This window comes from Parasteatoda tepidariorum, chromosome 8 (assembly GCF_982258835.1).
Source record: "Parasteatoda tepidariorum strain Cologne lab strain chromosome 8, Ptep-v5.0, whole genome shotgun sequence".
In the NCBI taxonomy this organism is placed as follows: Eukaryota; Metazoa; Arthropoda; class Arachnida; order Araneae; family Theridiidae; genus Parasteatoda; species Parasteatoda tepidariorum.
In genome coordinates this window covers 65,160,693-65,184,603 of record NC_141762.1, presented here as the reverse complement: position 1 = coordinate 65,184,603, position 23,911 = coordinate 65,160,693, and the positions used below count along the sequence as shown (strand labels likewise).

The 23,911-nt window shown below is 27.6% G+C and overlaps 1 protein-coding gene across 1 annotated transcript; it reads left to right on the top strand.

The window, feature by feature from the left end:
- LOC107450785 (pre-mRNA-processing factor 17) lies at positions 1 to 23,610 on the top strand. The gene is made up of 13 exons (XM_043055212.3): positions 1 to 260; positions 2,509 to 2,595; positions 5,063 to 5,192; positions 6,742 to 6,843; positions 8,370 to 8,512; positions 9,425 to 9,521; positions 10,392 to 10,606; positions 11,855 to 12,002; positions 12,120 to 12,235; positions 14,654 to 14,864; positions 20,158 to 20,258; positions 22,158 to 22,201; positions 23,377 to 23,610. The coding sequence occupies exons 1-13, from the start codon at positions 105 to 107 to the stop codon at positions 23,552 to 23,554; spliced, it is 1,728 nt and encodes a 575-aa protein (XP_042911146.1). The 5' UTR covers positions 1 to 104; the 3' UTR covers positions 23,555 to 23,610.
- The last annotated feature ends 301 nt before the right edge of the window (positions 23,611 to 23,911 follow it).

Below are 23,911 nucleotides of genomic sequence, written 5' to 3'. Positions count from 1 at the left end.
TGAACCTTAACTGTAAATTGCATCAGATGCGATTTCTGTTTACCAACAACTTTTCCGTTTCAAATAATTGTTATGAATATTTTTGAAAAATATTGCTTTTAATTATGGCGTCTATTGCACTTTTAAAAGGTTATGGTAGTGATAGCGATCAATCGATTGATGAAGCCTTAGATAATGAGAACAACATTGATTTTTCTAAAAGTATAGTTGCATTAAAAGACAAGTTTCAAATTAATGCTGCACCCCTTGTAGAAGTTAAGGTATCTAATGTTCTGTTCCTAAAAGTGTTATAAAGTCTGTTCATTCATTTTGTTTTGTAAGTTGTTATAAAATTTTATAAGAGTGTAAAATAGGTGCCCCTTGGATTGGGCACTGTAACTTGATGCTTTTACTGTTACTAAAATCTTTAAATTTTCTAATTTTTTTTATCCGTATTTCTTGGTATTAGAAAATGTCTCTTGTGAATCAGTCCTCCTATTTTCTGAAAGGACATAAAAAAATTGCCTAAATAGGCTAGGCACTCTATTGTTAACATTCACCTGATTCTGAATTTTAATGTATTTTGTTCATTAAAATATATTAACTTAGTCTTAAAACGATATGACTGAAGCAACTATTGTCTAAAACAATATATGAACTGAAAAAAATTGGAATCCTAATTAGCTGATAGTTAACTGGAAATCAAACAATTTCAATTCGAGTTTGAATCTGGACAAAATAGAAGAATTCAACAAAACTTCTGGAAGTAATTATAATTTTTTAATGAGTAACCAAGATGCTAAAATGACATACCCATCAAACAATGTCCATGTGTTTGGTGAAAATATTCTATGCATAATATGCTTGCAATTTTTACTTAAAATTTAGTCTTTAAAGTTTTTTGACTAGAGGCGACATAGAATATAACCTAAGGGCCTAGACCTAGTTTACAAAGGTATCATTAAAAATAAAAGGGGCCATCTCTCTCCCTTGGAATATTTTTGTTGGGGGTACCTGTTTAAACAAACTACCAATGAGATACTAAAGGGTTCTTGTATTTGGAAAATGGTAAATATGGAGTTGTTTGCCTGGGAGTAACTGCAGTTATGCCCCTTTAAGTTGATTCTCTTATTTTTTTAATTTATTTTATGTATTAAGTGTTAGTTTCACATTTGGTTTCTGCCTGGTTGTATTTTATCAAATACCAATATAGACAACTTGGTGACGTTTTTGACTCCTGTAATAAAGAGGAACACTTCACCAACTATAAAAATTTGAAGAAAGTTGCTCATATTTTGCAGTTTTAGCATGATTTTGAGCATTGCGTTGTGTAGTAAAATTAAATTAGGAATTTTTTTTACTAAATTGTAGAGTTATGTGCAGAAATTAAGATTGCCTTTTTTTAGCATAAAGAAAAGGAAAAAAAACACAAATTTTGAAACTTTTAAAGAAAAACAAAGTGTAATTTTGTATTAATATAATTTGTGTCAGGCTTAATTTGCCCTCTTTTAAATTTATTCTGTTAAACATTTTTATTGCGACTTATGTAGCATAAAATATGAAGCATTCTTAAAAAAAAAAAAAATTTAATTATTGCAACAAATGAAGTATTAAATATTTACCTAGCATTTAACTTTTATGTAAGATATTAAAATAAATTTTAGATGCATCATATTATTTAAATAAAATTTTAAATATTTCGAATAAAGATAAAAAAGCCTGGATTTTTTTTAAATTGAACATTTATGAACATGTTGGTGAGTGACCTAAAAAAATGCTGAATTAAAAGAAAAAAAATAATTCAATTTTATTTGAGCATCCCCAGATATTATTAAATGGAATCATTATTACTAGATTATGTATTAATCCAACTATCTATTTTTTTCCCTTATCCTTACCGTTAAACTTAGTTTTGTAGAAAATGTTAATACAGTAGAGAACCCGTTATCCGGAAATCAGAAAACCGGAAAACCAAAAAACAGGAACGAAATTCGATACATTTTCCCACCATTTTAATAAAAAAAAACAAATCTTTCCATATAAGATTTTAGGATTTTTCTTTCTTTTTTGAAACATATTTACCTTACCATCATTTTGGAAATAATCATTAGTGTATTGACTCATCGTTTTTTCTTCTTTTTAAGATTATTTCCAAAATTTTTTTTTTTTAGTTTGGTTTAACAATAAAAAAAAACGGTTTTTTGTAGCGATTCAGAAAACCAGAAAAATCAGTTATCCGGAATAGCGATGGTCCCGATCGTTCCGGATAATCGGTTCTCTACTGTACTTAGCCATTCGTGATAAGTAAAAAATCCACCATGCCTGTGATGCTTCATTTAGTAGTGGATACTCTAGCAATAGTTATCTTGCTTAGTTAGAATCTATGGAAATAATTTTTTTATTTTTAAGTTTTTTGTCTCCACAATAAATAATAACCAAAACATTTAATGCTTAAAATGTGTTTATCTTGCAAATTATTTATATTTTTTACATTCTATCTCTGCTTACATTTTTATTGTTATTCTCTAGGAATCATTTAATGCTGTAAAATGCATTGATCCAACAAATCGTGTATTGACCTATAACCCGAAATTTGAAGAACTATATGCTCCTGTTGTAAGTATTTGATATTTATCTGCTTTATTTCATAATTTTTGTCCATAAAAATAATTGGAACTTTTATTTTTAATTATTTGATTAAAAATGTTAAAAAAAATCAGTTCAGTTAAAAAAAATCCTGCTAACAAGTGTCTCAAATTTAACTATGGCGAGCAGCAAACGTAAAACATTCTCAATTGATGATAAAATGGGCATTATCAGAAAAATTGAAAATGGATGCAATCAAGCTGATATTTGCAGGTAGTATAAACTATCCAAATCTGCAGTTTGTAACATATGGAAAAATAGGCAATTAATAATTTCTGCCAGGGTTGGAGTTTTTGCCGGCAAAAAGGGGATTTTGCCAGGACAGTGGCAAAAACCTGGTAAAAACCGGCAAAAACTGGTAAAAACCGGCAAAAACCAAATTATCTAAATTGCTGATTAAATATTATTACAAAATACTTGAAGCAAATTTAAATCAATCATAATTAATAATAATTTTGATACATTACATGAAAAAATTATTTTTAACATATTAATAATTAATATAAAGGCAATAATTTTTAAAAGATCGAAAGTTTTTGACCTCTTTTCATTTTAGAATCCTTAAATAAATGTTTTTTTACAAATAAATAAATATTATTATTTGTATAATATTATTATTATACTATAAAAAATTATTATTTGTACAATGATTAACTACACATCTAGATAGATATTTTATGCTTTAAATTATAGTTAATTTAAAATAAGTTCATTTCTCAGGAAAAAAGAGAATAATCGCAAATTTTCCAATCAATAATGTTTTAAACTACTAAAATGATATATTATTACATTATGATTTAATTATGGAATAATAATTTTGTTAATTTTTTTGTAATTATTTATATTTATAGTATATATTTCAATTTTAGGAATAATTTTGTACCAAAAATGTGTTTTTGTCCTCTCATCTTGGAAAATATAGGTTTTTGCCACTTTTTGCCAATTTGCTTGGCAAAAACCTGTTTTTGCCAGGACGGTTTTTACCGGTATTTACCATGGTTTTTTCCACCTGCGGCAAAATCTTGCCAACCCTGACTGCTCATGAAAAAATTTAGATGGCAGAAAAAAGTTGATATCAAAGTGTAATTCCATGAATTACAGAATGATTTTACATCAATGATGTTGTTAGAAAGTATTTGAAACTTAAAAGCTTTTCGAAAGGTAGAAAGATTAAAATTTATTAGGAAAGTGTAGTATTTGTACTATTGTTTATAAATATACTTGCATATGTATATGTATTCAGCCTAATTTTAGATTATTATTAAGCTTCATTTTATGTTATCAGAAATGTTGGGAGTCATAACTATTACATTCCAGGAAATTGCTTTTACAGTGCAGAACCTCTTATCCGGAAATCAGAAAACCGGAAAACCAGATAACCGGAATGAAATTCGGAACCGGAAATTAATTTTCTTCCATTAAAAAATCTTTTTTTCCTGCAAGATTTTGAGCCCATTTTGTTATTTAGAGCGTACGGCGTATCGAGTTGACGAAAGAACTGATTTAGAGGACGGATCAAAAGCCGTTTGTAGACGAATCTCACATAAGCACAAATAGCTTATATATGTTATTAATGTTAATAATAACATTAATAACATATATAAGCCTGTGTATAATTTTTATTTCATAATTTCTTTCCTTATTTAAACTTAAGTGGTGGGTGACCCACTTGGATCAGTCTGCATAGGGACCGAGGGTGTGCGGTATTGGTCCTCGTTAAACCGTAAAGTGCTCGACTTCGCGCGCAGGTCGTTGGGCTACCGAAGCGGGGGTGCCATCCCCACTGCAGAGGATCAAAATTGTGATGGTATGTCTTCGGATCATCCTCGGGGATGCTTCCCAGACCGTCGCCAATAGCCCATTGTGCAGCTCTAGTGCGACGTAAATGAACTACAACAACTACAACAACATAAACTTAAGTGTATTATTATTTATCATTTTTTATTATTTCTAAAACTACTTCAAAATAATGTTTTAGCTTCGTTTCATAAACATTAAAAAAAAACGGCATTTTGTAGCGATTCAGAAAACCGGAAAAATCATTTATCCGGAATCGCGATGGTCCCGATCGTTCCGGATAATCGGTTCTCTACTGTATAATAAAGGCCTACCTTAATTCCATAAATTACTAAATGATTATACATCTGATCATGTTTAAAATTATTTAAAATATAAAACTGTAGAAACTTTAAGAAAAGGTAAAAGATCAAAAATGATCATTTATGAAACATGATTCGAAATTCCTGTGTCATTATAATTAAAGATATTGAAATTTGAAAAACATGTGGAGAGCAGAAAACGCAGCTGTTGCAAGGAGATTTAAAAAAATCACATAAATTTAAGATTAAATTATGGGGAAAGAAGTAATTACTAAAATTTGTGTGTCAAAATAATGTTATATTATAGAATTATAAACCTCTTATGTGATTTCTTTCAGGCTGGACCAGAGAATCCATTTAAAACGCAGCAGCAAAAGGCTGACAAGAATACCCTTTCTGGTTTTGTGGAAGAAGCCCATATCAATGATTTTCACTTTGAGTCCCAACGTCGGACATTTACTAGCTTTGGTAAAATTTAATTTTTCATTTGTTTTATGATGAATATAAGTCTTAAAATATCATTGTTCAATAGAGTCAAATGATTGCCAAAAGTATTTTCTTTATGTTACGTTAAAAAATTTGATTTAGTGCAAGCTATTTTTAATTGGTGAAAGATTATTAAATAAGTGTTGCTATATTTTGTAAGTTTTTAATGCATTATTGTTAATGGGATGTAAAAAATTTTTTATAAAATTATCATTTAACCCCTTAACTGCCGCGGGCGTATAAATACGTCTCGACCAAACGATGTGTTAACTGCCGCAGGCGTATATATACGCTTTCCCGAAGTACGATGCTTTGCATTGCACTGCTATAAACAGAACTACACCCCTACTTCAGAATGCAGTAAAATGGCCTTGAAAGTGTTTGCTTTGCAAATATATTACTAATTTCGGAAGGAGGGGGAATGGGTAAAGGATGTTATGGAAAAGTGATATCGTATTAATCGTTTGCTTGTCTCTTTTTGAGAAAGGTCGGGTTTATTCTTTTTTCGATTTCATTTCCCGTGTGTATTTGGTGCTTTTTATTCTTTCCATCAACGTCTTCAAATGCATCGCGAAAATGTGCTGTTTGTTCAAGAAAAAAATTGGTTGTGAATCCCGCTATCAGTGCAATGAATGTGATGTTGGTTTATGTGTACAACCATGTTTCAGGATTTATCATACAACAGCTAAGTTTTATCATCTTTTATATTGTATTTTTATTATTTAATTTAAATTTTGTATTTTTTTTCTTTCCTTTTTCTTGTCTTGTAAAAGTAAACTGTTTTTAAATTGCAACGCGTGCATCATTTTACCCCACCAAAACACCGCATAAGAAAGTTCACTTGAGCGTAAAACGGTGGCACTGGGGAGTGAATCACGTAAATTTTACTCGGCAGTTAAGGGGTTAAAATTATTTTATTATACAAAGTGATGCTATTTTGGTTCAGACACATTATATTTTTTTAAACTAAAATCTATGGAAGCATCTCACTAATTTATCAGTTGTTGAAACATTTTTTAATTGTTTATAGAAATTTAAAATAAAAAAAAAGTTATAACTTCTTGATTTTTTTTTACATTGTTATAATGTATATAATTATGTGTTAAATTTAATTTACTGTGTACTTGTTTAGCATTCCAGTGCAGACTAATATGTTTACTTTTTATTTTATATGTTAGACCTATTATAATGTTTCCTTTAATTTAAATGTTACATTAATAATTCTATAAAATTTTAACTTTTTCGTTCAGTTTAACGTAAACATTTACTGAAATATCTTTGTTTTAAGTAGGAAAAAAAACTTTCTAAATAGTGGAATTGAAAAATTAGTTGCAGTAATTAAACTGTAACATGACCTGAGTATATTGTAAGTGGGTGAAATGTGAAATTGTTAGTATACATTTTTGATATTTTTGTATCTCATATCTTTAATAATTTGGCCATTAATTACGAAGCAAACCATTTATTTACTAGCGACTAGATGTTAAAATTGATGTAATTTAATTTTTATATTTTTGTAAATATATTTCAGGTTATGCAATTGATCCAAGTTTAAATAATGCTGAAGTTACGAAGGATAAACTTGTTGCAAATGAAAGTAACAAAACTTTAGCTGATACAAGTGTTGATGACAGTATGTATTGTTTTAATAATAACTGCTTTGAAAGCTAATTTAATAATCAATTTCATTAAAATTGAAAATATAATTCTTTGTGATAAATTTAGTTTTGCTAGTTTTCAAATTTCATTAAAAACAATGTTAAAAATCACAAACAGTAAAATTTTTATTAAAACCTATGCATGTTTTGGTGTCACAATGATACACCTTCATCAGAAGGAGAACTTTCAGAGTTGGTAAAAACATATTTTGAAGCCAGTATTTTGATTGCTTTTAGTTTATTTTGATTAATAATTTACTGAGATAGTAAAAACAGGGTGCGTAGTGTTTTTTAAAGGTGCTTATTTTCAATTTTCGTTTTTTAAAAGCCCTTAAAGGTGCTTTTTTCTTTGTGTGTTTTTAAAAAGTGCTTAATTTTCCCTTTTTAAAAATCCCATTTTTCCTTTACCATGTTGATTTCTGCTAAGAGTTATGCAAAAAGACGCAGTTCACATTGTTCTATTCAACGTTTTCACAATTAATTCAACCCAAATCTATTTCAGCATATTGTCAGTCCGCAGTGTATGAAAACGCCATTCGTTTTACACGATTTAAAATTTCATGATTTTTTACAATTGCCAAAGCAATGCCAAAAGGTTTGTTTGTTTTTGACATGACAGTTAAAATAAAATAAGAACGTCAATTATCAAAAACTTTGCAACCCTGACTAATTATGATGTTTTTTTTAAATGCTTAAAAATATTTTTTAAGTGCTTGAAAAGTGCTTATTTTTTGTTGAATAATTTGGCTATGCATTCTTAAAAACCTATTTTGAGTGCCTATTTTGCAAGTATTTTGATTGCTTTTAGTTTATTTGGATATGAACTGGTACTTTAAAGATAATTTTAATAGAAAAAAAATAATGATTGTATCTGTTTATATTATTACTCAAGTGAACTGTTTCTTCAATTAATAAATAAATACTAAATAGCTGAATTGTTTTTTATATATTTTCTGCTCAATATTAAGATTTTGTGTTTTCTAACAAAGTTTAAATATTTTTTTTAATCAAAATTGGAAAATGACTGCAAATAAATGAGATTACATATTAAACTAAGCATTTAAAAACTAATTCATATTTATCTTTTTAAAAATATAATTTTTTTAAACAATTCATATTAAGACCTGACCAGATCACAATGTTTTTATGATATTACCATAACATATCGTAATCATTGAGGATGCTAATGTTATAAATAAGATGAAATGATGTTATCTTTTAGTCATAGTTTTTTTATGTTGGTAAAACTGTTTTAAGCTCTTAATGTTTTCTCTCTCGTTTTTCCCCCTTTTTTCATGAAACGCATATGAATTAATAAGTTTATCTGAACCTAGAAAGTTTTAAAATAAATTTTAGTTTAAATAAATTATCATGTTTATATATATGGATTACTTGTCTAATCTTGTATTTGTGGAAAATGTATATTATTTTGAGAGTGCATATTTTTACAGTGCAATAATATGTAAATGTATAATTAATTTTGATATTTTTATTTCAATAGAAGTTACAGTCTTTGATAAAACGAAAGCAAGAGAAGGTGACAAACGAAAACGGGTAAAAAATGCTGATGCCGCAGATATTGATGGATTCCTTGGTCCATGGGGTGGTTATGTTAATGAGAAAAGAGTTCTTAAACCTTCTGAAGTAATCTTAACTTCTGCATTGTTTTTTATTCTTAAAATTTTAAAATACTGAAAACAGAAGTGCAGAAAATTCTCTAAGCCTAATACTTCTCCAGAACACAGTTTTTTTGGTTTGAAATAGCTGCCAAAATTATAACACTTTTTTTCCTGTTAAGATAATTCTATCAAAACATTTCCAGAAAGTAAAATTTGTATATTGTTAAAACTTTTCATGGTGTTTTTTTCCCACTCCCATGCCTGGCTTTATCCGTTAGTGAAATTCCAGATGGAGACGCTTTTTTATTCTTATTATTCTAGGGAAATTTCTTGATTTGAATGCCATTTCCTCTAGATTCTCGAAATCTTTAGGTTTTTATTTAGAGTATGAAAATTTTCTTAAAAAATGAAATTTTGATTTATAAAAAAGAAATTTTATGATATTTTCGTAAGATTAAAGAAGAGGTTTTACATTTCATGAGAATAACCACAACTTAAAATTAAACAGCTTAAATATTATTATATTTCACATGAATCGGTGTCATTTCTGAAGCAAGATATATGTAAAATCAGTCTAATTTTCAATTTTGGCATGTTGTTAGTGTTATTTCATAGGTTAAGGTCAAAAATCTAAATTTCTGTAGTTTTAATTAAAATTTATGTAGTTTTAATTAAAATGTTCATCATTTAAAAAAAATCACTTCATAATGTGTTTATAAATTTGTTTAAATGTTTTTTTTTTCTCTCCTCATAATATATATTTCTATGAATCTCATTTTATTCTAATTAAAAATGAAAATATTTATATTAAAATATTTTAATTTTTAAAATTAATGTCTTGCAACTTACAACATTCACGTTCACAAATACAAATAATGCTGGTTAGTTGAACTGAATCGCTTGCTAACTTATTCACTTTACTTTATTTTATATGTAGGAAGAGCAGGAAGAATTGGATGAGATCTTAGCAAAGCGCCAGAAACGTGGGAAAGTTACAGAAGACAAAACAATGGAGGAAAAATCCATTTTGCATAGTAAGGGTTCTTTTTCTTGAAACCATTCATCGTAAATCTTTATTACAGTTACAACGTTTCTCTAATTTTCATTAGTTTGTAATTTTATTTCTGATAATACTTATATATTCAGAGCCAACCTGCTTTTCCTACCAAAAATTTGTTATTCTTGCAGCACTATAAGTAGCAAATAAATATCTCTAAATAAGAAGTGTTGCATGTCGCAAGCATCAAAATCCTAATCTATATTTCTAAAGGCTTTCTTTCTTTTCCCTTCTTATAAGTTTTCTTTCATCATTGGATAGTTTTTTTCTCTGTTGTTACTAATTCTAGGTAATTTTCTCTTACAAAAGGATAATGCCTTACCATAAGAACACCATAGTTATTTTATTAGCTAAAGTGTAAATAACTCTAAACAATGCAGTGTAATTCAAGTACAAAAAAAAACACCTATTTAACTCTTATTCTTCAGAATATTAAAGTTTTATTTATAATTCTAATATGTCATTAATGAATGAATCACTCTAGTATTTGATCAAATACATTTTAATATATTTTTTGCTTTATTCCTAACTATTTCTTTCTTTTAAAAATCTTTTTTCTTCTAATTAATATAGACAAAAATATGTTTGATTTAATATATTTCATTTATTTAAAGAAAACTTCAGTTTACAGGCATGAAAGTTTTCAGCTTTTACTCTGAATTCAGCTTTTTTCAAAGCTTTTTAAGCTCCATACATTTATTAATTTCATAATGTTTGATTGCGTTTATGTAGAATTCAGCTTTTTTTTGCTAACTGATACTTTCATCCCTGAGTTTAAGTTTAGTGGATCTAATTCAATTTATTGTTATTATTATTCTGTTCTCATTTCAGTATTATTTATTTACAGTTAAAGATGCCTATGATTATCAAGGACGATCATTTTTGCATGTACCACAAGATGTTGGAGTTAATCTCAAATCAGATGATCCACCCGAAAAATGTTTCATACCAAAAAAGCTTCTACATACTTGGACTGCTCATTCAAAAGGAATTTCAACTATCAAATTTTTTCCCAAGACAGCTCACTTATTATTATCATGTAGTATGGATTGTAGAGTTAAAGTACGTTTTTATTTTAAATATTGCTTTGCAGTTTTCGATCATATTTTCTATTTCCTTAATAAACTTCTAACTTGTAAAACAAAGTCTTAATTTTACTTTTTAACTACTTTAAAAATGAAAAACATAAAATAAAGCAAAATTGAATTGAAGGAATGATATAGTAATCCAAGCTGAATTTTAACAGGTAGTAGAAAGGATTTAGATTTTAAAAAAATTATAATAGTTTTTTACATACTATTTTGTTTTTTCATTTACATTAATTTAAACTTATTAATTTCTGATCCTCAATCGAATTTCCTTGTTTAAAGATTTCATATTTATAATTATGTCCAAATAATATGTTTATAATATGATAAAGACCCCAAAAATAGTCTCTTTCTTTTATTTTTCAAACTTGTTTAAAATTTAATTATAGATAAGTAATGAATTGTTTTCAATTTACTTTATTATATTTAATACTAACTAAATTTGTGTCTTCAATGTTGTTTTTTCTTTTCTTGTTACTGTTAATTTTCTATGATTGTTCAGGGAAAATGTAAGGATAGTTTACTCTTCTGCTAAATATTTATTATAAACTTGTTGTTATTTTGAGTGATTCTTTACCTGCTTGTCCTGTCAGTTCTATGATATGTTTTTTAAGTTTTATAAATCAAAATATTTAGTACTTTTTATGAAATTATTATAGTTTTTTAATTTTATGTTATGTGTAACTATATAAAGTTTGTATTTACTATAATGAGTAATCGATGTTATTGGATGCTTGCTGGTTTTCTTTTGAAAAAACAGCACTACTGCAAATGACTCACAAAAGAAAGATTAAAGTCATTAGCAAAGCTTACTTGATAAGAAATGAAATCAAATATTCTTTGTTTAAAAATTATAATAAAAAAGTTTTAAAGAAATGCAAATTTTATAGTTGTTTAACCAAGATTTTGCATGGTTATAAAAGGAACTGATTCTAAAAGTTCTGATTATTATTTATCAAAATACTCTAAATTTTGATTTATAAGATTGCCGAGAAGTCAATAAATATGTTTTCAATGCTGCTATGTTCAATATCTTTTTATTGATTTAATTGTAGGTTTAAATCATTCACTACATTTTTGTTTTTTGTTTTTTTACTTTTTTTGTGCAGCTCTACAATGTAATCAAATAAATAGTGATAAGTTTTGATTTAAATTTATAAACAAAATATGTGCTTTTAGGAGATGTGCTCAAAAACTTTTAAACTTTTCTTAATATTTTTAGTTATTTGAAGTATATAATGAAAGACGATGTATTCGATCCTACCTTGGTCATAAGCAAGCAGTTCGTGACATATGCTTCAACAATAATGGAACTCAGTTTTTGTCTGCCGGCTATGACAGATATGTCAAATTGTGGGACACAGAAACAGGCAAATATATTTTGTTTTTATTCTTTTTTTTTTTTTAAATAATATGAATTATTGATAATTTACTTACATTTGTAAATTACTATTAGTTTCATTTAATTGATTAATTTGCTTTTTCAGGAAAATGTCTTGGACAGTTTTCTAACAGGAAAATTCCATATTGTGTCAAATTCAATCCAGATGATGATAAACAACATCTCTTTGTAGCTGGTACATCTGATAAAAAAATTGTTTGTGTAAGTTTTCAATTTGTTTTAAGTGTACTGATTATTAACTTCATTGTATTTTTTAACGGCTGCTATGTATCACTCTAAAAACTATAATTGCTTTTTAAATTCAAGTGACGGTCGGGAAGTACGTTACCTGTGAACCGGTTGTTGGACAACCCTACCTGCATGGTTGGGTACGCTGTCTCCCACAAACCGCCATTTTATTCTATCTTTCTATATCAAAATCGGTTAGTGAATTTAATCAACATAGATGATCTTAGCGTATTATCAAAGAATTATCTTAAATAATACAGGGTGGCCACCCACCTTGAAAACCTGGAATTATCAGGGAATTTTTTTATACTGGAAAAAACCTGGAAATATCAGGGAAATTTGGATAAAAACCTGGAAAAATCAGGGAATTTTAAAGAAAGGCTGGACATTTTTTCGTTGATAATTTTTTTAATTTCACTAATTTAAATTATTTACTAATTTTCTTAATTTAAATTATTTCATCCATTATACCCACTTTTTTAGACGGAAATGTATCGCTAAACAGTTGAAATATCATTAACTTAACAATACTTTGTCTGCATCAAAATTTACTCCATTACAGCTCTGTCAAACTAGAATACCACATAAAATTCTCCCACGGTTTGCTAAACGAATGCAGAAACCTTTGACCGCTATGGGACTGTGCAATTTAGGAAAGATTCTGGTGGAGATGGAAAAGGGGATTAGGATTTTAGCTTCTGTTTTTAAATTCTGTCCTTGGGCTGAATCCATTTATGACTCAAGTTTGTTCCGATACTTTGGTGGTAATTTTTTTTTTCTATTTTGACAAAATGTTTTTGTATTTTTAACTTTATAAAATTCTCCAAAAATTGTTGGTTATAATTTAATAATAATAGATTTTATATTGCACTCTTTTTCTGAAAGCTTTTCTACTCCCATTTAAAGAAATCTGAAAATTATTTTTTCTCAGCAAACCAACCAATCACACATTTTTTTACAATCGCTAACAGCAATGTTTGTCGATAAATCGTTACAATTGTTGCATGACGCTCATTTTTTTCTATTTCATTTTAACCTTTTATAACATATTTTAAAAAAATGTTTTTTTTTAAAGAACCATCTATATATTAATATTTAATTTTACTCTTTTGTTGGTCAATATATATGATTTTTGATTCAAAATTTTCCACCAAAACATTTGAAAAATAAATAAAAAATCTTGCCAAAATAAATTATTGTTCTTAAAATGATATGTTAAAAAAATAACATTTTGAATAAAATATTTTATGATATAGACATTTTTCTTGTACACATCCTACACTTTATAAGAAAAAAGAAACAAAAACCTGGAAATTTTAATATTTTTATCTGGAAAAATCAGGGAAATTTGAAATCTGATTTGAGTGGCCACCCTGTAATAGTACAGTATTGTTTATTAATAGTGTAAAGGTGCCAACAATAAACAAAAAGAGAAAGCATTTCCTCCTCAACAAACCCTAGTAATGGCTGGATGGAGAGGAGGGTGCAAACCCATTTCAAGAACCTCTAATGCTGTAGCCCTAAATGTTGTTTTTTCCTTTATACAAGGGGACCGCCCCAAAACATGGGGAACTGTTATGCCTATGAAGGCTAGACTTCTTCCCGTGTGTATATTCCTTGGCCTGATTACTCTTATTGGTTTCCTTGAATGATAAGCGTAGCTTCCAACTATACAATTTTTTTAAACAATACATTGCAAGATTTTACTGTAGGTGTTATTCTGTAACTGTAGATTTACTGTAGGCAGTTTCTATAAATAATATGGTAATATTAGTTTACCACTTAGTACAACTTGTTAATTAGTGTTTTTATATAATTTATAGCATAAAAATGTGATATATCTTTTAAAAAATTGGTAATAATAAATTTTTTAAGTAAACTGCTCATATGTGGAACTTTATTTATAGTTTTTAATTTTATACTTCTGTTTCAAAAAAGATTTATCTATCAAAAATTTGTTATGCCTAATGTAATATGTTTCAGTTATAAATTGTTGCATATCAATTAGTTATAAGTTAGTGAAAAGGAAGCTATTTTGACACATTTTAAATTAAAATTGTGTATATTTTAATAAAAAATGTTTTTGCTTTACTATGTTAGGAAACCAACATAAAATAGTGTTTCTCACATGAATAAATAGTACTTTAAGTAATGTTATGCATATGTTTGTGTCAAACATATATTTTATGCCTAATAAGTTTGATGTGTTTGCCCTCTATTGAAACAGTTTAATTAGTTAGTACTAAATAGGCTTTTCATTTTTATTCCTTAGGAATCATAAAGGATAAAAAGAAAGGCAATTAAAATGTTTTATCAAACTTTTACTTCTTTTTCTTCAAAATTCATAGTTTAAAATTTCCTGATTACTCATTGTTGTTAATTTTTATGTAGTGGGACATAAATTCTAACGAAGTAGTCCAGGAATACGATCGACATTTAGGTGCTGTTAACACCATTACTTTTGTTGATGAGAACAGAAGGTTTGTCTCAACATCTGACGACAAAAGTTTGAGAGTTTGGGAATGGGATATTCCAGTGGATATGAAATATATTGCCGATCCAACAATGCACTCTATGCCAGCTGTCACATTATCTCCTAATGGTATGTATTTAACTGATTTGAAGATTTTAATATACATATTTATATATATATATTTTTGAAGATACATATTTCCTAGTATTCTAATTTTTTTCAACTCAAATTTGTATTTAATTCTTTAATCTTTTGCTTAATAGATCTTTTTCTCAGTAAGAAACACTTGTAATAAAAATTTGCTACACTTAAAATAGATACCTACCTCATGATAAATATTACACTGCATAGAAATATATATTTATAAAATCTCTATGTTAAACAATTGTAAAAGCCAGTGACACCGCCGCTTTTTTTAGAGCACTTTTATGAACAGGGCGATTCTTTCGTTACGTGTGTTACTTTTACACGACATATTTCAACTTTAACACTTATTATAATAAACTTGTTAGATATTTTTTATGTTTTTCTTAATTTGTTGTTAAATCTATATGTGTTGTAAGTTTACAAAACGAAGATTGAAGGCGCAAATTAATTTGATGTTGAAAAAAAAAATTTCTGAAACTTTGTTACGTGTGTTACCCTTTATAATGCTAGATATTTGAAACTTTGAATATATTCATTTAATTCTGTGAAGTATAAAGGCAAAAAATTAAGATATTTTCTTTTATAGAGAGATACAATATCGAAGCTGTGTTTAGTGATTTTTAAAAATTTCTTGCTACAGTAAAAACGTCTTTATTTTGGTGAAATTGGTGCGTTACGTGTGTTAACTGAACGTTACGTGTGTTAACTGAATGTTACGTGTGTTACCCTCTGTGAATATTTCAACTGAGAAGTCATAAATGTTGCACTAAAACATTTATTTATTTTAATTTAGCAGAAGAAAAACAATTTATTTTAGCAAATAAAATAGTTAATGGTCTGGAAAGATGGTTGTAGCTCTTCTTTATACTGGTTTAGAGAGTAAAACATAGCAAATCTTAGGCACATCTATTCCTTCAAAATCATTTCTGTTTGGAAACAAAAATATGCATATTTTCCAATTATTTTATGCAAATATTGCATTTTAAGTTTACAAGCATGTGCATTTGCGTCAATAATGTTCCCGAGATAGAGCATATGTCGTTTTAATTTCAGTTATAGGCGCAGTTCTGATCAGGAGGGAACAGAAATTGACTTACTGACTATTTGTGTGCCACAATGTGCATCTATGCATCTTATTCAAGTATCTAACGATACTTATGCATAGATTTTATGCTTTGTATTACCGTTGCCATGTATTGATCTTTTCAATTAATATCTTCATTTCCTTTTGGCTAATATATAATACTGTTGTATTAGGCATGAGTTGATTGGTTGGCTTTGCAAACAACACTGGATAGCAAATAAATTTTTTTGTATAACAACACAATGATATAAATAACTTTGCTTTTTGCTTCGCTTTCAAGATTTTGTACTACACACCTATCCCATAGAAGGAACTTCTGCATGTGATATCGTAAAATATTTCCAAATTAATTTCTTTTTTTTATATTTTGATTGACAAAATATTAAATAATTCAACCATATATTTATTTTTAAATTCTTAACTTGACTTATTACTATAGAAGGTTTCTGTTAGCTCATCTTCTGAAGTAGAATCGTTTTTAAACAGTCTTAAAATAAAAGTGTAGACATTGTTTCACCTTTGTCTTTGCCTTAGGAAAATATTGTAAAGGACTCTATTTTAAACTCTTTAGGAGAGTATCGTCTAAGATAACAGCTGCTGTGAATAACGGAACTGTGGCTGGATAGCATAATGCTGATTGAAATTCGTTTTGATATTCAAAAGAATATGTCTCTGCAAAGTCAACTTGAATTTCCCTGGTTTTAATGCTAGATATGTTTGTTTGGAAAGTATCACCTCGGATTCTTTTAACTCTTACGTATTATTGAAAGTTAGTCCAATTTTCAAGAGTTATTTCAAAACATTCTTCTTGCACATTTGCCATTATATATTTTTTATTGTGAGCTATTGTCATCTTTTTCTCATCGTTACCAAACTGCAATAAATGATGGTTAGAAACCTATAACAAGCAATGAGAAATTTTTGTAAGTATCAGAAGCCCCCTTCCAACAATTAGATCCAAAATTTCTTTTACTTTATATACATAAATACTTCTACCATCACCATGTATTGTCATAAACTTAATTTTAGCCTTCCAATTAAAGAATAAAAATTTCATGATATTTGTTTTGATTCTAAGTTTTACAGTAGCAATAAATTTTTTAGTCATAAAGCACTAAATATGGAAAATTAAACAATGTTTAGGATGCAACTGACAAAAATCAGTATAAGCCTCTCTTAGAAACATTGTTAGATAGTTCTTTCGTTTTATTGCCTGTTTTTCCCCGTAATAATCCAGAGAACCAGCTCTTCTTTCAATACAAGCATAGTATAAACAATCTAACTTTTGAAGAAAATCCATTTATTAATAATTAAGTTCATCTGAAATACTTAGTGGTGAACCTTTTACATCATTATCAATCTGTTTTGAAAGTTCAAGTCTAACTTTCATTATTTCCTTATTTTCTTTCCTTTAAAGTGCAGAATCTTATGCTCTTTTCTTTTTTTCTTCATCTTCTTATTCTTTTAAATCCATTCTTTTAAAGGACACTATTTTAAGCTTATCTATTTTATAATAATCTAGCAAATGCAGTCGAAATAAACATAAACGTATAACAAATAGAAGTTTGGGAAAACAATTTCCAAAAGTTTCAAAATTATCGTCTTATTATGCTGTTTTTTTATTAATGCTTATACCGACCTGATTTTACAAAAACCACAATATTACAATTCCGTATTTGTGGCATTGAAGTTGCGCGGTGGTTATAAAAAATGTCCGAACATGATTTAAATCTTTTATTGAAAATAAATAAATAATTAAAGTGTATAAGTACCTCTAACACACATAACAGTAACGCGCGTAACTTTTCGTTACGTGTGTTACCTTGAATAAAATTAATTATAAAATTTTAACTATTGGCAGTTTTAATTCGAGAATTTTTTCCGTTGCACATCTTGCCTTCTTAATTTATAAAACAAAAAATTTTTAAATTTTCTTTTTTACTAAAGTTTTTACAGAAAAAAATGCAAAATTATGTTACGTGTGTTACTGGGAAATTAGACTATCTTGATTAATCGACTTTCAAACAAGCAAAAAAATTTAGGCCAAATTAAAAAAATACATTAAACAATGATAAAAGAGTAAAATAGTTATATTTATTACTAAAAACTATTTTATTGCTCTTTAATATTTTAAGAACTCCATTGGAATATAACATAACAAAGAAGAGAACTCCTGTTAAAATTCATAGTGTTCCACCTTTTGTTAGAATTCACATAAATATTTTTTGTAATTCAAAAAACTATCTTAACTATTAAAAAATGTACATCTTCTAGATTCCGAAATTGTGTCATTTTTGATTTTACGATAATTTTGAAAATTTAGTCACTCAGGACCACTTTTCGTGGAATCGCCCAACAGTGCATTTTGCTTAACTGTGCAAGAACTGTAAGACTTCGAAATTTCAAATTACTAAGGTGTATAGACTGTACTGTAATTAAGAGGGAGTAAAAAAATGAACATTTCACAATTAGTTCTGGAATTATTAACTGTTAAACTTGTCAGAAAAAATATTGTATGGGCCACTTTAAAGACTGCAGGAATGCAGCTACAGGGTTAAAATTTAGCATAGTATTTTTTTAACTTTAATTGTTGAAATTCATTGCTCTTTTAAAGCTGCAGAAATCTAAAAACTGAGTAAAAAAAAAAAGTTCAAGTTGATGACATACTTGTTTACTTCATTAAGTCTTCAGATTAAATGATTTGCTATAAAAGGTTAAAAAATTGAAAATTAACCCATTGATGCCTCTTGTACCATTGATTTTTCATGTGCCGTGTAATTTTCACTAGATATTAACATGTTTTTTTTTTTTGTTACATTATTAGATATTTAGCACATTTTTAGAACCACGACTCACAAGCTATTAAAGGCAGTTTTAAAAATTTATCAATATGCATTGTTTATTAGTATTGATTCCTTATCAATTTTATCAAGCCCCTGTTACGTAACCTTTTTTCTTATCTTCAAATAATTTTAGATTTTTACTTTTGTCTTATGGCAGCTCTTAATTGTATTAATTTTTGAAGAAAAAATAGAAGTTTTCCTGAATACTTTTTTTCTAATTTCTCAATTTATTGCGCAACATTTAATATTATTGAGCAATATAATATTTGAAATTACACCTTGAATGGTTAGAGTTTGTGTTGTATAGTGCGCAAATAAAAAAAAAATCCGACCCCCTTGAATAACTTTTTATTTACTTCTCGTTCTGGGACTCTAATCTTCATAGTTCGAGGAGGTTGCCTCAGATACGCGAAATAATTATTGCAAAAAATATTTACAATTACAAAGTCGGACACATTAACTTACTTTCTCTGCACATAGATATACTTTTATTTTGTTGGCAAATTTGGATTTTTTACCCCCATAGTATAGAGGGTAGCAGCAATGTAGAAATTATGGTCCCAGTTGTTTGGTCAGAAGAGAGTTAAAGTTCAACCCCTATTGTTAATTTTTACTTTTTGCATATTCACCATATCCCGAGAACATTTTAAGCGAATTTAAAAAATTTTACACCCAACTATAAAATTTGTTTATCCAAAAATCGATGCAAAACATAACTTTTGGTCAATATTTATTATTTTATTTAATAATAGTCGGAAAACTTTTGAATTGCAAGGTATTTTTTGCATCATTTTATTGAATGTAATTTCACATAGCAAAATACAAAATTTGCGCAGAATTGGTCTAATAGTTCTGGAGAAATCAAATTTCAAAAGAGTTGTATTTTTTATGAGCATTATAGGTACATTATAAGTGTCCAATTACAATATTATCTCTTTTAGAAGAGTGAAATCTTTCATTATTTTTAAATAAACTTCAGTTGTTTATACAAGAATACAAAATTGTTGCTCTGCAGTTAATCTCTCATTTTGAACGAAATTGCTCTGTGTCCAATGCATATTAATGCTAAAAAAAATAAACAATCAAAGACTCCTTACTGTAACATCTCAACAAATTATTTTGTTATTATCTATTAAGGTTATACAAAAATTAATGTTAAATTACACTAACCTAAAATTAGCTCGCAATATACTGCTGCAAATAATGCTCTAAAAATAAATAAAACATGTATTAAATTATTCAGTTTTTGTTTTATCTTGAAAGATATTTTTTTATATGCACAAATATCACTCATCATACTTTTATAAACCTAGCCATTGACATAACAAAATATTATTGCATTTTTTAGGAAAATGGCTTGCTTGTCAGTCCATGGATAACAAAATAATGGTTTTTTCTGCTCTGAACAGATTCAAATTAAACAGAAAGAAAACATTTACTGGCCATATGGTAAGAAATACCAAATAATAATTTTTCAATCAGGTTTACTGTAACTAAAACTCATTAATTGCATTATCTCCATTTCAAGCACAAAATGCAGTCAATTCGCTATAACTCGAAATACGATAACTTGAATATTACTATAACTCGATTTTTTTATGAGGCCCCGACCCTTTTATCTTCAATTTCATGTTAATTATTCTCGATTACTCGAATTTTACTCCCTTTAACTCGATTTTTTTTGGATCTCTTAAAGCAAGAAAAAAAACCTAGGAGCTGATATCTTGCACCTTCCTTTGCAACACACGCACAATGTCTTTCGCGCTCTTTATGGAGAAGCTAAAGCTGTCCCATTTGAAGTATGTGAACAGTGGTTAAATGAAACGTTACCAAATTTACTTCAAGGATACAGTAAAAATGATGTTTTCAATATTGATGAAATGGGTTTATTTTTTAAATGTCTTCCAAATAAGACTATGATGTTTAAGGATGAAAACTGCTCAGGGGGTAAAATGAGCAAGGAACGTTTGACTGTCCTAGGTGGAGGAAATGCATCTGGGACAGAGAAATTGCCCTTACTTGTTATCGGAAAAAAAACTAAATCCCCGATGTTTCAAGAATGTAAAAACGTATCTTTTGGATTACAAGTCGAACAAAAAGTTTTGGATGACATCAGTTTTATTTGAAGACTATGTAAGAAAATTGGATCGGAAATTCTTCGCTAAAAAGAGAAAGTGATACTCTTTATGAATAAATGCACAGCATGTAGTGATCTACCTGATTTGAAAGCAGTAAACTTGCAGTTTCTCCCGCCAAACACAACAGCAAAGTTGCAGCCGATGGACCAGGGTATCATAAAGTGCTTCAAACAGTCTTATCGTAAATGGCTTGTCAGAAAAATGATCTTAAATATTGTAAGCAATTAAAAGATTTGTAATTAATAAGCATTAATTAAATAATCCTACAATATTTTGAAAGTCCAAAACCGAAACTAACGGTAAGTCGAACTTCCGATACGTCGAAGTTTTTCGCCAGTCCTATCAGATTCGAGTTAACGCGAATTCACTGTATATCATTTTTTTTAAGGATAAGGCTATTATTATGTGTGTTTTATCTAAGTTAATATCATAATAATTATCTGACTATAATAATCAAAATAATTGACTAATTAATATTATTATGAAAGGTGTTTTTATTTATTTAACTCATTAAATTTATTATATATAAAAAATATTCATAAATCTTCTCAGACAAAGGGCAGGAAGCTACAAAAAAGCAGAGTTTCTAGGAGTTAAGACAAATTTTTAGAATCAAAATATTTTTTTGAATTAAAAGAAGCATAATAGCTTTTTGCTTTTATGAAAGAAAACTAAACAATTATTAATTTAATATTATGTAATAATGAATATAGTGCTCAGGCTATTTTAATGCATATATGCTGCATTATATAAGCTAAAATAGCATTTGATGTCTGTATCATATTCAAATTTTTCTAGCGAAGCAAAACACATTCAGAGTATGATATGAAATTCTATTCTTTATTCAATAAATTATGGTTTTTTATTAATAGTAGTGGTAGCTAGTGGCTTGTTATTACCATAAAAGGGACACTTATTTTCTTGATCTGGATATTTATAAACAAGTTGTTTTTAACATAAGTTTTAAAAACATAAAATGTTCTTTGGATTTTGAGACAATGTTTCAAGTCCTCATCCTCATGGTTCTAACTATCCTCTACTGAATTTCTACTAAATCAGAATGCTGCTAAAATATAAATGAAAATGTTAATAGAAAAGTTAAAAGTTTCAGTTATTCATTAGATTTCTGCTGATTAAAAATACTTGTTTAGTAATACTTCTCTGTCTAATATACTTCAATAATAAACTTCAATATTTTTTTTTCCTTCAGGTGGCTGGATATGCATGTGGTTTGGATTTTGCACCTGATATGAGGTAAATTTTTTATTAATATAAAATACTTAATTTTTGATATTTAATTTTTTTTAATACTTCTTTTCCACAATCTATATTAGTTTAATTGCAAAATTAAACCTGTTCTTGAATGACTTCTATTTACAACAATTGTTTTTAACGTATTTATGTTATTCTAAGTCATTTATTTTGCAAAAATAATAGTGTGTCTTTAAAAGAATTTTAATTGCTATTATCCGTTATGGAAAACATGTGTCATATGACTAGTTTTCTTTAACTAATGTTAATATGAGTGGGTAAATGTAAAATTTTTAATACAAATAAATCAAAAAATATGTTGTCTATTTTTAATAACTTCAATAACAAAATGTATATTTCTGTGCTGCTGGTGTTATGTTTTGCTATTTACCTTATTAATCTGTAATTATTTAAAAAGAAGCATTTCACAAAATTAATTAATTTTTTTTAATAATCGAATTTTCATCCATTTCTAAATAATCCAACAATCTTCGAATTTTTTTTAGAACAGAAATCTCGTTTGTCTTTGATGTTATTTAATTTTGATTCCTTGTTCAGACACTTAAATTTTAGAACCAGGTTGATTTTTAGAATATAGTTTAAAATGTTAGAGTTGAAAAGAAAACAAATATAAATTTGAAACGTTACTACTATCCTTTCCTGTATCAAGAACACAATCAGAGGAAAAGTCTCTATGTATTGGATTAGAATTATGTATGTACTAGTTATTGGTATAAATTATTGGAAAAGAATAGAAAGTATTGCACATTTTCTATATCCATGGTATGCCAAGTGCTAGCTGTAGTTATGTCACATATTTTTACAATAAACAGAGATATTATTCAAAAAATTAGCCCCATCCTCTGGATCAAATTCTAAGCAACTCCCTAAGCCCTCCCCTAACAACCCTAGTCATGTTATTAGGGTTATAATTAATTCCTCAAATGAAAATACTTTTACAATTTAGATGTTGCATATTTGGTATTGATTAAACCTAAGTCAAGACTAAAAAATTCTAAAAATTTCCATTTATTATATTTAATGAGGTCCCTGTTTATATATGTATATAATTCTGAAGTAGTTTTATTTCACATGTTTAAAATGCTACTTATTTTTTTATATATTTAAGGATTTTTTACTCAATTTATTGTGTACTAATAAGTATATTTCCTTTGCAGTTATATTGTGTCGGGTGATGCTGATGGCAAGGTCTATATTTGGGACTGGAAAACTACAAAACTCTTCAGCAAGTTCAAAGCGCATGATAATGTTTGCAGCACCGTCATCTGGCATCCACATGAAACATCAAAAGTCATATCAGCTGGGTGGGATGGAACAATGAAATTATGGGATTAAAATTTTTATACAGCATTGTACAAATCAAATGTAAATAAATTTTTATTGAAGTTTTATATTAAATTGTTTCCATTATACTAACAGAACTTATTAACATAATGCAATTTTGCCAACCTTATCCTCCTAATCTTTTTTTTAAATAAAAAAGCACTGATAATAAATTTAAAGGAATATTTATTAATTACTCCTTTAACTGTAGGTCACAAGCTTATTTTGGGACATAATCAATTTGCTATCCTGCACAAAGGAAAAAAAAAAAAAACGAGTTTTTCTGTTTGTGTTTTTTAATTGGTGTTTGGCTGAATGATTTTTCGCTTTTTCAAAAATCAAATCATTTAAAAGGTTCATATCCTGAAT

Coding starts and splice junctions, on each gene's coding strand:
- LOC107450785 (XM_043055212.3), top strand. CDS start 105: ATGGCGTCTATTGCACTTTTAAAAGGTTATGGTAGTGATAGCGATCAA. Junction 5,193..6,741: donor TCGGACATTTACTAGCTTTG/GTAAAATTTAAT, acceptor AATATATTTCAG/GTTATGCAATTGATCCAAGT. Junction 12,003..12,119: donor ATTGTGGGACACAGAAACAG/GCAAATATATTT, acceptor TTGCTTTTTCAG/GAAAATGTCTTGGACAGTTT.